This window comes from Dendropsophus ebraccatus, chromosome 3 (genome assembly GCF_027789765.1).
Source record: "Dendropsophus ebraccatus isolate aDenEbr1 chromosome 3, aDenEbr1.pat, whole genome shotgun sequence".
Taxonomy (NCBI): domain Eukaryota; kingdom Metazoa; phylum Chordata; class Amphibia; order Anura; family Hylidae; genus Dendropsophus; species Dendropsophus ebraccatus.
The window spans coordinates 85,912,790-85,928,664 of NC_091456.1; the positions used below are offsets into that span (position 1 = coordinate 85,912,790).

General features: G+C 44.3%; 1 protein-coding gene across 1 annotated transcript in view; it reads left to right on the plus strand.

Annotated features, from left to right (window-relative positions):
* Positions 1–14,308, plus strand: part of GNG10 (G protein subunit gamma 10) — a 31,097-nt gene extending 16,789 nt beyond the window's left edge. Inside the window, exons 2-3 of the mRNA XM_069962138.1 lie at positions 6,628–6,780; positions 13,892–14,308. Of these exons, the coding sequence (XP_069818239.1) occupies positions 6,628–6,753 (126 nt within the window). The 3' untranslated portion in view covers positions 6,754–6,780; positions 13,892–14,308. The remainder of the gene's footprint in view (positions 1–6,627; positions 6,781–13,891) is intronic.
* Positions 14,309–15,875: the final 1,567 nt, after the last annotated feature.

Below are 15,875 nucleotides of genomic sequence, written 5' to 3' on the forward strand. Positions count from 1 at the left end.
CTTCTCACTTCATAAGAGTGTAAAAGCTTTAATCGATAAAGAATGGCAAAATCCCGATAGGAAGTTTTTTATCCCCAGGTACTTCAAAAGGAAATATCCTTTTGAGGACTGTGACTCCAACACCTGGGATAAACCTCCGGCCATTGATGCACCGGTGAAAAAATTAGCAAAGAAAAATAGCCTACCATTTGACGATATCGGTACCCTGTCGGACCTTATGGATAGAAAATCCGAGTACTATAATAAGAGAACATGGGAAGCAGCTACGGGAATCCTGAGAACTAGCATAGCTTCCACCTGTGTGGCAAGGTCTCTAAGGGTATGGCTTGCTAAATTAAAGTCTCAGATTGCTGATGACCCTGCATGTGAAAAGGTCCTAGCAGACATCCCTGTTTTAGCTAAAGCTGCTGATTTTCTTTCAGATGCCTCCGCGGACAGTATTAAATTGGCAGCTAAGGCGGCCGCACTTTTCCAACTCCGCTAGAAGAGCATTATGGCTCAAGACATGGAAAGGGGATATCACCGCTAGAGGAAAACTTTGCGGTATTCCCTGTGATGGCAGTCTCCTCTTCGGTCCTGTCTTGGACTCGCTGTTAGAGAAAGCCTCTGATAGAAAAAAGGGTTCCCTGCACAGCCTAAAGCACAGGAGACATTTAGGCAGAAAAAACAATATAAGAAGCCCTTTCGAAATACTCAGGACAATAAAAGATTTAGAGTGCCAGCAAAAGGGAAGGGATACATCTTTAACTCTAAAGATGACAAACCAAAATCTTCCCAACAATGACGTTCTCCCGGTGGGTGGTCGTCTGTCTCAGTTCGCCCGGGCTTGGGAGAATATTTCCCCCAGCCCTTGGGTTCTAAGTTCAATTTCATTGGGACTTCTGGAGTTCAGGAGTTTTCCCAGAGACAGATTTCTCCCCACCAGGAGATTAACAGACACAGTAAAACAGAAAATTATAGAAACAGAAGTTCTCTCTCTAATACAAAAACAAGTACTAGCCCCAGTCCCCCTAGATCAACAAAAGAAAGGATTCTACTCACCTCTATTCCTAGTCAAAAAACCAAACTGATCATTCAGGGTGATCATAAATCTCAAGGGTCTGAACAAGTTTCTGCAATACAAGAGGTTTCGTATGGAAACCTTAAAATCTACAATAAACCTCCTGTTCCAGGACTGTGTGATGGCTTCCATAGATCTGGAAGACGCCTACTACCACGTGCCTATTCACACGTCTCATCAAATATTTCTGAGGGTAGCAGTCTGGATAGTAGATAAATGGATTCACTTGCAGTACAGAGCCCTTCCCTTTGGGGTCTCCCAAGCCCCGAGGGCATTTACAAAAATAATAGCGGACATGGCTTCCTTCATCAGGAAGCAGGACATAATATTTGTACCATATCTGGACGACTTCCTCCTAGTGGCGGACTCGGAAGCACAGCTACATCACCACATCACACTAGTTTCCGAGATAATCCAGACATTAGGATCGAACATAAACTTTAAAAAAATCAAATTTGGTGCCCTCAAAGCAATGTGTTTTTCTTGGAACTCTGTTAGACTCATCTCAACAAATGTCTCTTCTTCCCCTCACAAAGCAGGAACTGGTCAGACAGAGGACCATGGACTTATCCCTTTCTCAGACACCAACGCTACGGGAAGCAATGTCGGTGCTAGGTCTCCTCACGTCATGAATACAATCAGTGAGGTGGGCTCAGTACAGGACAAGACTTCTGCAGATGGACATTCTAAACAACTGGGACGGTTGCCAACAGTCACTCAACAAGAAGTTTCTCCTGAGTTCCACAGCAAGGGTAAGTCTGCAGTGGTGGCTAGTTCCTCAGAACCTAAGGGAGGGAGTATGTTGGAACCCCTCACAAATGATAAGAATTACAACAGATGCCAGTCCCTGGGGATGGGGGGCTCACACAGATCAGACCTTTGTCCAAGGCAGGTGGCCTCAACATCTCAGGCATCAGACCTCAAACTACAAAGAGCTATATGTGGTATTCCAGGCCTTACAGGATCTCTCTCCTCTATTATCATTCAAAGATGTACAGATTTACTCAGGCAACACCACAGCAGTGGCTTATATCAACAAACAGGGGGGCACTCGCAGCCAAACCCTCCTCCATCTCTCCCAGCAGATCTTTCATTTTGCAGAGAACAACCTACTGTCCTTATCGGCGGTCCACCTAAAAGGAAATCTAAACCATCAGGTGGACTTTCTCAGCAGGACCACAATCAGCCAATCACAATCTACAAGGTGGTAAAAAGGTTCGGTTCTCCAACAATAGATTGGTTCGCCTCGAGAAGGAACAAGAAACTGAAGAGGTTCTGTTCTCTAGACCCAACAGAAAATCCAACAGCAATAGACGCATTTGCTAAAGATTGGAGCAGGGAGATGGGGTACGCCTTTCCCCCAATCAGCCTTATTCCCAGGGTGCTGAAGAAGATTGTCCAGGACAAAGCCAGAATGATCTTGATAGCTCCCTTCTGGCCAAAACGTCCGTGGTTCACGCTTCTGAGAACTCTGTCGGTAGACCAGCCGTGGATTCTGCCAGAAATCCACAACCTCTTGACGCAAGGGCCAATAGTTCATCCAATTTCACCACACTTGCACTTGACTGCATGGATGCTGAGCGGGTAATACTGAGAGGTAGGGGACTGTCAGATTCAGTAATCAACACCATGCTGGCCTCTAGAAAGGAAGTAACCTCCTCAATATACCTAAGAACATGGAGAGCCTTTTTAAGATTTACACAGGGCAGACAGAATCCTTTGGGGGAACCAAACATCCCTCTTATCCTGGGGTTCCTTCAGGCAGGTCTAGAAAAGAACCTAAAGCCTAGCACCCTCAAAGTGCAGATCTCTGCTCTTAGTACATTTTTAAATGCAAAATTAGCTGACAACTTGCTAATCAAGAGATTCATCACAGGGGCGGTGAGGTTAAATCCTCCTTCCAGAATAACGGTCCCACCATGGGACTTAAATCTAGTCTTAGAAGCTCTCACGAAACCTCCTTTTGAGCCACTAGACTCATTGCCTCTAAATATTCTCTCTCTCAAACTCTCTTTTCTTCTTGCCATCACCACAGCTAGAAGGGCTAGTGAAATCCAGGCCCTCTCAGCCTTTCCTCCTCACACTCAGGTCCTAGATGATAGAGTGATTATGAAAACACTTCCTTCTTTCCTTCCTAAGGTGGTGTCGGAGTTTCACAAAAACCAGGCGATTGTCCTCCCTACCTTTTGTAACAACCCATCCAATGATAAAGAAAAAATCTTTCACATTCTAGATGTCAAAAGATGCCTCACAAAATACTTACAAACCACAGAAAATTTCAGAAAATCTGAAAACCTGTTAGTACAGTTTTCAGGTGTTAACAAGGGGAAGACAGCCTCCAGGCCTACAATTAGCCGCTGGATAAAACAAGCAGATCAGATTTGCAGGGCGGCTACTTGGTCTTCACCACATACCTTCCTACGCCATTATAGGCTTCAGCTAAATCCTCTGTCTGATCTGTCCTTTGGTAGGAAAGTTCTTTTTGCGGTAGTCCCTCCCTAATTAAATTTCTAGTTTTTCCTCCAGGGGTGCTGTCATAGGGCGTCTGGGTAAAACCAGAATTACTTACGTTAATGATGTTTTCGTAAGCCTATGACAGCACCCCTCTGGTATACCCGCCCATATTATTATTATTATTATTATTATTATTATTATTATTATTTTAATTATTATTGATATTTTTATTGTTTCATTGTTTATTTAAGTTTACTCACTAGTGAGAATTGTTGTTCCGCTGGAATACTCTTTAGAACTGAGGTGTGGAGAGGAGTGTCAGACTTTTATCTTCTCAGGTTTCCTGTCCTGCGGTGGGAGGTCCTTTCCAGGGGTGCTGTCATGGGCTTACGGAAACATCATTACCGTAAGTAATTCTGTTTTTTTTACATGAGCCAATCAGTGGTGGTGCGGTCCTTTTTGTGAAACCCCACCTCTTGCATTTGGCACTGTTCTTTTGCCGTGCACTGGCCTGACTGTATGCACTGGGGGCAGGCCCGGCTCCCCCCAGTGTGACAATAGCCTCTGTGACATGGCTCCATTAGAATCAATCAAGCCAGGTCACAGAGGGCAGGGCCGCTTTAACCAGAGGGCAAAAGGTGCACGTGCATCGGGCTCACTGGTTAAAGGCCCCCCCGGGCAGTCCGTTGCTATGTGCGACCAGTCCAGTCGCACAGGGCTCCGGCCACCAGCCTGTCAGGGGGGTGCGCCATGGATGGGTAATCTACTTACCCATCCATGGCGCCCCCTGCAGGCCCCCCGCCCGCTGCTGCGCTGTACATTGTAGCTATGAACGCTCTTAACGAGTGCTCATAGCTACCTTCAGCAGCAGCACTGACAGAGAGAGAGCCATTTGCTCCCTCCCTGTCAGTCACTCTTGTGGCCGCACTTCCTGCGGTCACAAGAGGCTGCACTCTCCCTCTAGTGTTGGCGCCCAATGTCACTGGAGCACCGGTGCCAGGACAAGGGGAGAGCGGCCTCTTGTGACCGCTGCAGTGCGGCTTTAAGAGGAAAGAGAATAGGGACGCGTGGACCCAGGTGAGTATAAGTGTTTGTTCTTTTAATGTTATATGGGAGGGGGAGCACACAGGGGGCGGTGGGTGCTATATACTATTGAGGGAGCGCACAGGGGGGCTATATACTATTGAGGGAGTGCACAGGGGGGCTATATACTATTGAGGGAGCGCACAGGGGGGCTATATACTATTGAGGGAGTGCACAGGGGGGGCTATATACTATTGGAGAGCACAGGGGGGCTATATACTATTGGGGGAGCACAATGTGGCTATATATTATTGGGGAGCGCACAGAAGGGCTATATACTACTGGGGAGCGCACAGATGGGCTATATACTAGTGGGGAGCGCACAGGGGGGTTATATACTACTGGGGAGGGCACAGGTGGGCTATATACTACTGGGGAGAGTGCACAGGGGGCTATATACTACTGGGGAGTGCACAGGGGTTCTATATACTACTGGGGGAGCGCACAGGAGGGCTGTATATAACTTTGGGAGCACACTGGGGTCTATATACCACAGGGACACCTTAAAACTATGGGGGCTTAGAAGGGTGTAACTACTATATAGGGGTACAAGGGACCTAGCTACTGTATGTGTTGGAGCCTGAAATATTTGGCAGATTCTGGAGAGAAGATTCACAGCCGGGGGAGATATCATGGTGGCCCACGCTGGATGGAGCGAAAAAGAAAAGGTGACTGATTCTGAGAAGACGCCCCCCTGTGAGCCACTGGATGTAACTGCACTCTGTTATAGGCTTGTAGTGATAGGGGTCATGGTGTGACAGTATTATGTAATAGTACCATTGGTGATATCTTTCTGTTTTGTTCAGTGCAGTTTTCATGTAATATGTAATCACTGTATGGTGGAAATAATGTTATAAGGAAACTACTGTATGTATTGGGGCTCTTAATACAGTGTGGGGGCACTTTCAGTACATTATACTCTGTGTGGAGCTCCTATTCTGATAACGCAGGGGGTGGAGATGCGCCGAAAGGGAAGGGGGGGGCACTCTTGAGGGCTGTGCATCTGGCCCACCAACGTATTAAAACGTCCCTGACAGAGGGGGGGAGGGGGTACTATCGTCACACTGGGGAGCCAGGCCTGCCCTCAGTGCATAGAGCAGGGGTGGTGCACAAAAAAAAGAACATCACAGAGCGTGGGAAATGGGCGGCATTTAAAAAAAAAGGACCGTGGCGGTGCTGATTGGCTTAATATAAAAAAAAGGGATTTGCCTGATGGTATATTTGCTTTAAGAAAACTGTATAGCCACAAAAAAATGCAATAGCAAAAAACCTCAAGATAAAAAAAAACAAAATGCCATGTGCCAATTTTACAGTTTTTTTGTTAGAAGAAGATGAGTCTGTTCATTCCTTTTAGGACTGGCTCAATTTTTATCCCTGGGGACCAGTGTGCTATGCCAGTGGGATCAGCAGGACAGACACCATCAGGATAAACATTCTTTTCTGGTGTCCCCAAGCCGTTAATAACTAGTTTGGAGATTGTGAAGTTTAGCCTTTCATTTAGTGAATTTCCATAATCTATTTAAAACCACATGGAGCCACTTATTCCTGGACAGTATAATAAGGACAGTGTGGGAAGCCAGCAGGCTTCTGGCTGAGGAAGTTTAACATCACTTGGGTACAATGTATATATTATCTTAAAATAGAATCTGTAAAATGTAAAAACTGGATATCATGCCATTAAAGTTGCATTCTCTGTTTACATGGATTTGGTTGCCATCATAACTGAGAATATATATATATATATTCCCATAAATATGTCTAATAAGTGTTTTACTTTTGTTGAAGTGTTAAAAATTACCATCTTTATACTTGCAGTTTGCTGCGTAGAATAAGCCTTTAAGGGCCGAACAGCCCTATTATTACAAATGTTAAAGGAACATTGATCGAGTTTCGATAAACTTGTATATAGTCAGTGGGTGCTGAAGCTGGGTGGCTATCTAATTATGAATATTTTGTATGCTTCTTATGTCTCTATTGGTTGCCTGTTGGAGAAACAAAAAATGTTACGTTTGTTTTTTTTTCTCTTGTAGGTGTCCCAAGCAGCAGCGGAGCTTCAACAGTACTGTATGCAGAACGCCTGTAAGGATGCTCTTTTGGTTGGAATGCCTGCTGGCAGTAATCCATTCCGTGAACCTAGGTCATGTTCACTTCTGTAAAGCTGCTATATTTGATTGCTGACTGATGTAAGTGTTTATCAGAGTTGCTTGGCAGTAAAGCGATCTACAAAGTGTAGTAAATATCAGACAGGGCGATGACTATTTCTGTAGGGGGCGCAAAGGCAGGCCCTGGTGTCTGTCCCTCTGCCACAAACAAAGACACTAGTGCTATTAATGACATGTTAGGTGAAAGGGTTCTGTTATACATTTTGTACTGGGGCCAAGGACTTCACTTCCTGCCTCTGGCCATTGTGTATGGCAGTTTTTCCACAATTGGTCTACTGCAATAGAACACTTCAGACATTATACAAGTAGAACATTGTATGGTTGGAAACCACTCTGTGGGCTGTACATTTGGTAAGGCATTTCACTGTTCCTACAAATCTGTATAGTAGAGCATCCATTACCTTTATCCTAATATTGTGTACCTGCCTAATATTGTGTACTATGCAGCCCCATACTCAGTAAGCTGTAATGCATTGCATTTTCTGTCACTTTTTTTCATACAGCCAGCATTTTTTTTTTGCAATTTGTCCTACAGCAGATCTTTTTGGGATCAAAGCAGACAGGCTCCAAGCGCATCAGAGAGTCTTGAGAACTCATGACCTGTTGCCAGTTCACTAGTTTTGGTGATATTTTGACCCAATTGCCTAACCATTACAATTTAGCCATACTCGGACTCACCTAAAACCTCATACTTGCCAATTTACAAGCTTCGAACTAATCACTTGCTGTCATACTTATTCCAGCCTTTCACAGGTGTATTTGTCATAAGTTAACCCCTTAAGGACCGGGCCTGAAATGGCCTTAAGGACCGGAGTAAATTTTATGAATATGACCAGTGTCACTTTATTCATTAATAACTTCGGGATGCTTTTACCTATCCGGCTGATTCTGAGATTGTTTTCTCGTGACATATTGTACTTCACATTTCTAGTAAATTGGAGTCAATACTAATAACAAATCTTAATGAAAAAAACAAAATAGCGTGAAAAATTGTGAAAAAATGCATTTTTCCAACTTTAAAACTTTTTTGCGTTTACAGAAAGTGGTTATATCACATAAATTATATATTAAATAGCATTAGCAACATGTCTACTTTATGTTGGCGGCATTTATTAAACTATTTTTCATTTTTTTAAACAATAGAAAGCCTAAAACATTAGCAGCAAATTTCCAAATTTTCGGTAAAATTTCAAAATCAGATATTTTTAGGGACCTGTTCAGGTTTAAAGTGTATTTGAGGGGACTGTGTGTTTACAAAGCCCCACAAAGCACCCCATTTCAGAAACTGCACTCCCCACACTCTGCAAAAGCATATCCAGAAAGTGTTTTAACCCTTTAGGGGAGTCACAGAAATAAAAGCTAAGTGTGTTAGAAATTTGAAAATTTTAATTTTCTGTGCAGAGATTTTATTGTAATCCAATATTTTTCATAATTATGAACCTATTACCAGAGAAATGCACCCCAATAATTATTGCCCCGTTTCTGCAGTTTATAGAAATACTCCATATGTGTCCCTATTGCGCTATTTGACACAACCACAAGCCTCAGATACAAAGGAGCGCCTAGTGCATTTCAATGGCTCCGTTATATTTGGTCATTTCTGACTGTACCACTTCAGGTTGGCAGAGGCTCTGGGGTGCCAAAACCTAAAAAACACCCCTAAAGGGACACCATCTAGAAAACTACACCCCTCAAGGAATGTAACAAGGGGTGCGGTGAGCATCTGGACCCCACAGGTGCTTCACAGATTTTCCGAACAATGTGGCGTGAAAAAAGACAAAAGTATTTTTTACACTAAAACGTTGTTCTAGCCTTCAATTTTTCATTTTCACAAAGGGATAAAAGGAAAAAAAAGACACAAAATGTGTAGCGCAGTTTCTCCCGAGTACAGAAATACCCCACATGTGGACATAAAGTGCCAAGGGGGCGCAGGACGAGCCTCCAAAGGGAAGGAGCGTTTGGAAGCTGGATTTCACTGGAATGGATTTCAAGGGCCACGTCGCATTTACAGAGCCCTTGTGAAGCCAAAACACTGGAAACCCCCCACAAGTGACCCCATTCTGGAAACTGCACCCCTCAGGGAATCTAACAAGGGGTGTAGTGAGCATATGGACCCCACTGGTGACGGGCACAAATGTGGAACAATGTGACGTGAAAGTGAAAAATTTCATTTTTTCACTTTCACGGCACAAATGTGCCAGTCATCAAGGGGTCAATTTGCTCACTACACCCCTTATTAGATTCCTTGAGGGGTGTAGTTTCCATAATGGGGTCACTTGTGGGGGGTTTCCACTGTCTTGGCAGCACAAGGGCTCTGTAAATGCGACATGGCGTTCATAATCCATTCTAGCCAAATCCAACCTCCAAAATCCAAATGGCGCTCCTTCCCTTCGGAGGCTTGCCCTGCGCCCACATGGCGCTTTATGTCCACATGTGGGGTATTTACGGACTCGGGGGAAATTGCTCTACACATTTTGTGTTTTTTTTTTCCCTTTTAACCCCTTGTGAAAATGATAAATTCAAGGCTAGACCAACATTATAGTGTAAAAAATGTAATATTTCATTTTCACGCCACATTGTTCCACATTTGTGTCCGTCACCAGTGGGGTCCATATGCTCACTACACCCCTTGTTACATTCCTTGTGGGGTGTAGTTTCCGTAATGGGGTCACTTGTGGGGGGTTTCAACTGTCTTGGCAACACAGGGGCCTTTTAAATGCAACATGGCCCCTCGAAATCCAATCCAGCCAAATCCAGCCTCAAAAAACCAAATGGCGCTCCTTCCCTTTGGAGGCTTACCCTGCGCCCGCATAGCGCTTTATGTCCACATGTGGGGTATTTCCGTACTCAGGAGAAATTGCGCTACACATTAAGTGTTTTTTTTTACCTTTTAGCCCCTTGTGAAAATGAAAAAATCATGACAAGATGAATGATTTAAAGTAAAAATTTTAAAAAAATTACACCAAATGTTGGTCTAGCCTTGATTTTTTTCCATTTCCACAAGGGGTTAAAAAAGAAAATAAACGCAAAACGTGTAGGGTAATTTCCCCTGAGTACGAAAATACCCCACATGTGGACATAATGTGCCATATGGGCACAGGGCAAGCCACCAAAGGGACAGAGCGCCATTTAGAGGCTGGAATGGAGGATGGAGGCCATGTCGCAATTACAAAGCTCCTGTGCTGCCAGGACAGTAGAAACCCCCGACAAGTGACCCCATTCTGGAAATTACACCCCATAAGGAATCTAACGAGGGGTGCAGTGAGCATATGGACCCCACTGGTGACGGGCACATGTGTAGAACATGTGCCGTGAAAATAAAAAATACCATTTTTTTTCATTTTCACGTCCCAAATGTGGCCGTCACCAGGGGGCCATATACCCGCTGCCCCCCTTGTTAGATTCCTTATGGGGTGTAATTTCCAGAATGGGGTCACTTGTGGGGGGTTTCTACTGCCCTGGCAGCACAGAGGCTTTGTAATTGCATCATGGCATCCTCTAATGGGATTGGCGGCCATATCTATTTAGCTGGGGAAAGGGACCATTCTAATTTATTTGGGGGTATTAGGCCAATTATTAGTTTATAAGGTTGACATTGACAGGTGTCCATCAAATTCAACCTGTGTTGATCCAGAGGAAGGCAAAAACCCCTCGTGAGGCAGACGACAGTAGCCTCATCACTGGGAAAAATTCCTTCCCGACTCCATATTGGCGATCAGAATAATCCCTGGATCAACGTGACCCCTGAAAAAGGAATAAGGGACAGAATTTAGATAATGTAGAACCCCAATGACGTGTGGTACGCCTTGAAGCGATCCAGTATGCAGAGGCCGGGGTGATCAGGACAGGTGTCACTCTGGAAAATGGTGTCCTTCCTGTTCCTCCTTCCTGATCCCCCTGTTACGTCACACTCTGCACTTCTTCTGGGGTCTCCCGTTCTCCAGTGTGGGGGACGTCACCTGGAAAATGTTGTCCTGGTGCGATACGGGGTCCCACATATCGAGAAGCGCTGGGTCCGCTCCATGGCTGCTAAATATTAGGGCTCTGTTACTGCTTCTGATATTATCGTATCGTGCCGCAAGCTACAGTAGCTCGGGCAGCGAGGGACTGGAAGAGGGGGCGCTGGTATAAAAGTTATCCCCGTACAGGTGGTGACCTTTATCCAGCAGTGGGAAGATCAGTTCCCGGACGATCTTCCTACTTGTTCCGAGGATGGGGGGGGAGGGGGCATCTGGGGGCTGCATTCAGGTGTCCCTTCCTTCATACATTCTAAGGGTACGTGCACACTGCGGAATGGCGAAGGATAACCCTTTGTGCATTCCGCAGTTGGCACCCGCCGGCTGACTGATGCAGGCGCGCGTCTCCGTCCGTGTCATAGACTCCATTCTATGCACGGGCGGATTCCGCTCTCTGTCCAACGTATTCATTTTTTGGACGGACGATGGAATCCACCCATGCATAACATGGAGTCTATGACACGGGCGGAGACACGCGCCCGCATCAGTCCGCCGGTGGGTGCCAGCTGCGGAATGCACAAAGAGTTATCCTTCGCCATTCCGCAGTGTGCACGTACCCTAAATCTATAAGTGTACCCTGAGGTACTCTCAGAGAGTTTGTAGAATTTTACGCCATACCGTCATCTCTTATTGGGACGGCGCTGGCGGAAAAGATGTGTCCGGGAGGCAGCATATGCTACACTACCCCCAGATACGTCATTGGAGGATGAGGATGAATGGAGGAACGAAGGATCCCCCCCATTTATCCTCACTGGCTGTTTCGGTGTCGGAGGCAATAATAACGTATCCCTCTGACGCCGAAAACACGCCGGGGGCCACTTTTATATAGGGATTGGTATATGGGCTATGTAGTGGTGTAGTGTCAAACTTTATTCAATGTAGTGTGGTGTAATGTAGTGTTTTTTGCGTGTTTTTTTACAGTAAGTATAAAAAAAAAAAAAAAAACTACCCCAAAAATGGTGTTGCTGATAAATGCGGCACTTATGTGCGGCACTTATAAGCAGACCGTGGCAGTAGGATATAGAAAAAAAACACCCTACGCCAAAAAGGAGGAGTTGCTGATTAGCAGCTCACTTTCGTGCGATGCTGATCAACACTCAGCGGCGATAGGGTGCGGAAAATAGAAAAAAAAAATTTGAAAAAAAAACAAAAACAAAAACTTTATTACATACTGAACATCCCTGTAGCTGCTGATAAGTGTATTACACATATCAGCCGCTAGAGGGCAGCAGAGCGGAAAATCCCAAAAACCCGACGCTGGAGCCGAAAATAGCCAAACGTGACGTCACGGAAGAAGTCGAAGACCCGAACGAGAACACGAGGACGCCGCGAACCCGGAAGACGCCGATCAGGACCCCGGGACAGGTGAGTAATGTACGAATACCTGCTCTGGACCCCTCAGCTACCTAGCTGAGGGGTCCAGAGCAGGTATTTATAACTTTTGGGGACTTTGATCGCCGTGAACGGCCGGCCGATAGCGGCCGGCCGTTCACGGCGATCGGGCCGGTGGCACCTGGCCACCATTACTTTTTACAGTAATGGCGGTCGGTGCCGTCCTCGGACAGCACCGACCGCCATTTTTTCCGGGTCATCGGGTCACCGATGACCCGGAAATGTTCCGATCGCCGCTATTGGCTGATCTGAACTGATAAGCCAATAGCGGCGATCGTCGGCATGGGGGGGTTAACAACCTCCCGTGCCGACAGGGAGAGATGGCCTGCAGTGTATTTCTGCAGGCCATCTCTCCCGATCGCATGCGGCCGGTCCGCGGCGCCCTCTTAAAGGACCCGCGTACCGGTACGTCATGGGTCCTTAAGTGACAGTGATCCATGACGTACCGGTACGACATGGGTCCTTAAGAGGTTAAAGGGGTTGTCCGGGATATTTTAATAAACTAGCATTGCATTGACCTCTATGGGTGTTGCATATTCTACGTACACTTCTATTTTTTATTTACAGCCCTTCCTGTGTTCTCAGGCTTAGTCACATGACCACTCTGCCTGTGTTTTCTTTACTTCCTGTGATGTCACGTTCCCTTTCTGTTTCCTGTTCCTGCCAGTGAGGGAACGTTGAGTCATCAGGTGGGCGTGGTTATGCCGCCACATTTCTTTAGCCACACCCCTAACATCTAACTAATATCTGAGCCCAGAAGAAACTGCAGCAGTTAGGACAGCATGATAGACTACAATCTCTATACAGCACTGCAGCATAGGTTGGAGCTATAAACAGTAAATAAAGGAACAATGGAGGTGATTTTTTAAAACTTGTGCAGAGGAACAGGGAAGCAGTCGCCCATAGTAACCAGTCAGATTCTAGGTTTTTTAAGGCCTTTTTAAAAATGAAAGACGCAATCTGATTGGCTGCTATGGGTAACTGCTCCCCTGCACAGGCTTTGCTAAATCTTCCCCTATTTTGTTACTATTGTACTGTAAAGATGTACAGTGTCAGGGCAGTGCTGCTGCTGTGTGTAATATGGAGAGGAGAGAGGCTGCTGCTGTGTGTAATATGGAGAGGAGAGAGGCTGCTCTGTGTAATATAGATTCAGAATCTTACACTCAACTATACACACTGCTGCTGCTATAATGTGCCTGCACTTGTTTTATCTGTTCTACATGGTATTCAGAATAAAAAAAAATCATTATTTTTAGGATGTGGAACCAATTGTCTGCATATCAATGATTTCTTATGGGAAAATTTGCTTTGGTTTACGAGTGGATTTGGATTACAAGCACAGTCCTGGAACAAACAAATTATGCTCGTAATCCAAGGCACCACTGTATATAGCTATTGATCACACATGGTTAACAGCATGAGTGAAAAATAAAAATAAATGGCAGAGTTACCAGAATAGTGCATCCATATGTCGTCTGATCTAATGGACCCATTGACTTCTACTGGAGCCTCCAGCCCGTTCTTTCATTTGTGGAACAGATGTGTGGATGACCACAAAGAAACCAATGAGTTCTTTTTCTCTCTATAAATCAGGATCCTGATTTATAGATAGAAAAAAACGGTGTGTGGATGAAGCCTAACTGTAGAAGGAAACCTTTCTAGTAATGTACATGGATACACTTGATTCTTTCCTTTATTTATTTTAATTTTGTTTATAATTATAGGTATGTTTCACTTGAAGCTTGAAGATCTGGAATATATATACAGCCTGCCTTCCGGTGCCATTCCAAATGCAGCCAAAAGCCATCACCTTTCAAATATTTAATAGCCCTTAAAAAAAAGTTTACCCTGTGTGTGTGTGTGTGTGTGTTTTCTTTTCTAAAGAACAGCAAAAAAATGCTATGTAAATGTAGAGGTTTAGCAATGTCACAGAATCTTCAGATCTTTACACCTTTATCTATTGCATTCATAGGGGTTTGAGGTTCAAATAAATATAGCTTACATTTTCTATTTTAAAGAAGCACTTTTCTGGACAAGTATAATTACAATACAAGTATAATTATAATACAATACTTGTGTTCTCTGAAATATGACATTTTTATAACTTCAAAATAAATTGCACTTTAATTTGCAAAATCAAATTTTGTCTGAATTGATCAGTTTGTACGTTGCAAATATTTCTTTAAAGGAGAAGTCACATGACATAAAAAATATGAAAGGTGGGGGGTGCAGAGACATAATAAACAAAGTATACTTATCTATCTTTGAGCCTCAGTGCTGCTCCTAGGTCCAGCTCAGAGTCACCAGCCTCCTGGAGTTCTTCCAATTACAACATCACAGGGACACTGCCCCAGTGACTGACTGGCTGAGTGGGCAACCTCTCAGCTGGGTCATGATGTTGCATTTGTAAGAGGCGGATACGTGATGCACCCAGATTCCAGCCGAAAATTGCTGGTCGTCAGCGAGACCCAGGATCGGTGCAACTGCAGCACAGGGACCTGATCACACACCACCTGATGACATTGCTTTTTTATTTTCATGGGACTTCGCAGTTAAGTGTTTACTTTGAAGGATTGCATGTAGAAATGTTTGTGTGAAAATGTGGCTGAAAGTATATATATATTTTTTTCCTTATTTTTAATTTTTCAAACAACCATACATGTTTAAAACAACAGATAGTAATTACATTCCATTAGTATAGCTAATCCATACCAAAAAACCACCCCTCCCCACCCCCCAACCAACCCTCCCCCATCGGCGAAGTGCGGTACCTAAAAGAAAAAATAAGGGTAGTAAGAATAGGGCCAATAAAGAAAAAGAAAAAAAAAATTAGGGAATACAGAAGTCTTTGTTCTAAAGAATCTTTTCTTATAGTAAACTGTCTCATATGAATGGGCTCTTTCTACCATATTTAGCCATAATCGCTTATTCGGGGGTTCCTGACTTATCCACTCTCGTAGGATCGCCAATCTAGCCAAAAACAGTGGTCTCGCTATTAATACTATATATTTTTTTTGATCTGAAGTGTGCATCCAAGGATCAGAGTCCGGGCATTATAGGGGACTGTCATGCCTTTTTCGTTAGCCATAAAGTCCACGACCTCTCTCCAAAACTGCTGAACCTTGTTGCATCTCCACAGCATATGTACATAGTCTGCATTGTGTTCTTTACACCTTGGGCATGTATCCCTCGCACCCTTTCTTATCTTAGCAACCACCGTAGGAGGATAGTGTAGTCTATTTACAATTTTTAGTTGAGTAATTTGATGGTTTCTATTCAATGAAGCTCTCAGGCCGCTTTTAAGAATGTCAGACTATTCCTCGTCAAAAATTGGCCCGAGATCCATCTCTTTTTTTTTAGCTCCTCCCGCCGTTGTTCGTCTGCAGTCCGCAATAGTATTATATATAAATCTTGTCCCTCTTTTCCTGCTAGCCTTATTAGTGTTAAGTGCATTTAAAAATTCTGAATGTGCTATTATAAATTTTCGTTTGACTTTGGTGCATTGTACTGCGCGGTGAATCTGTAAATAAGAATATTTATGTGTGTCTGTCAACATAAACTCATTTTTAAGATCGTAAAATTGTCTCAACTTCCCCTGTGAGAAGAACTGGTCTACTCTACTAAGGCCTAAGCTCTTCCATATATGATTATTTGGTATTGTGAGAAAATTCAGGTAAATTTGGGTTATCCCAAAGTGGAGTGAAAATA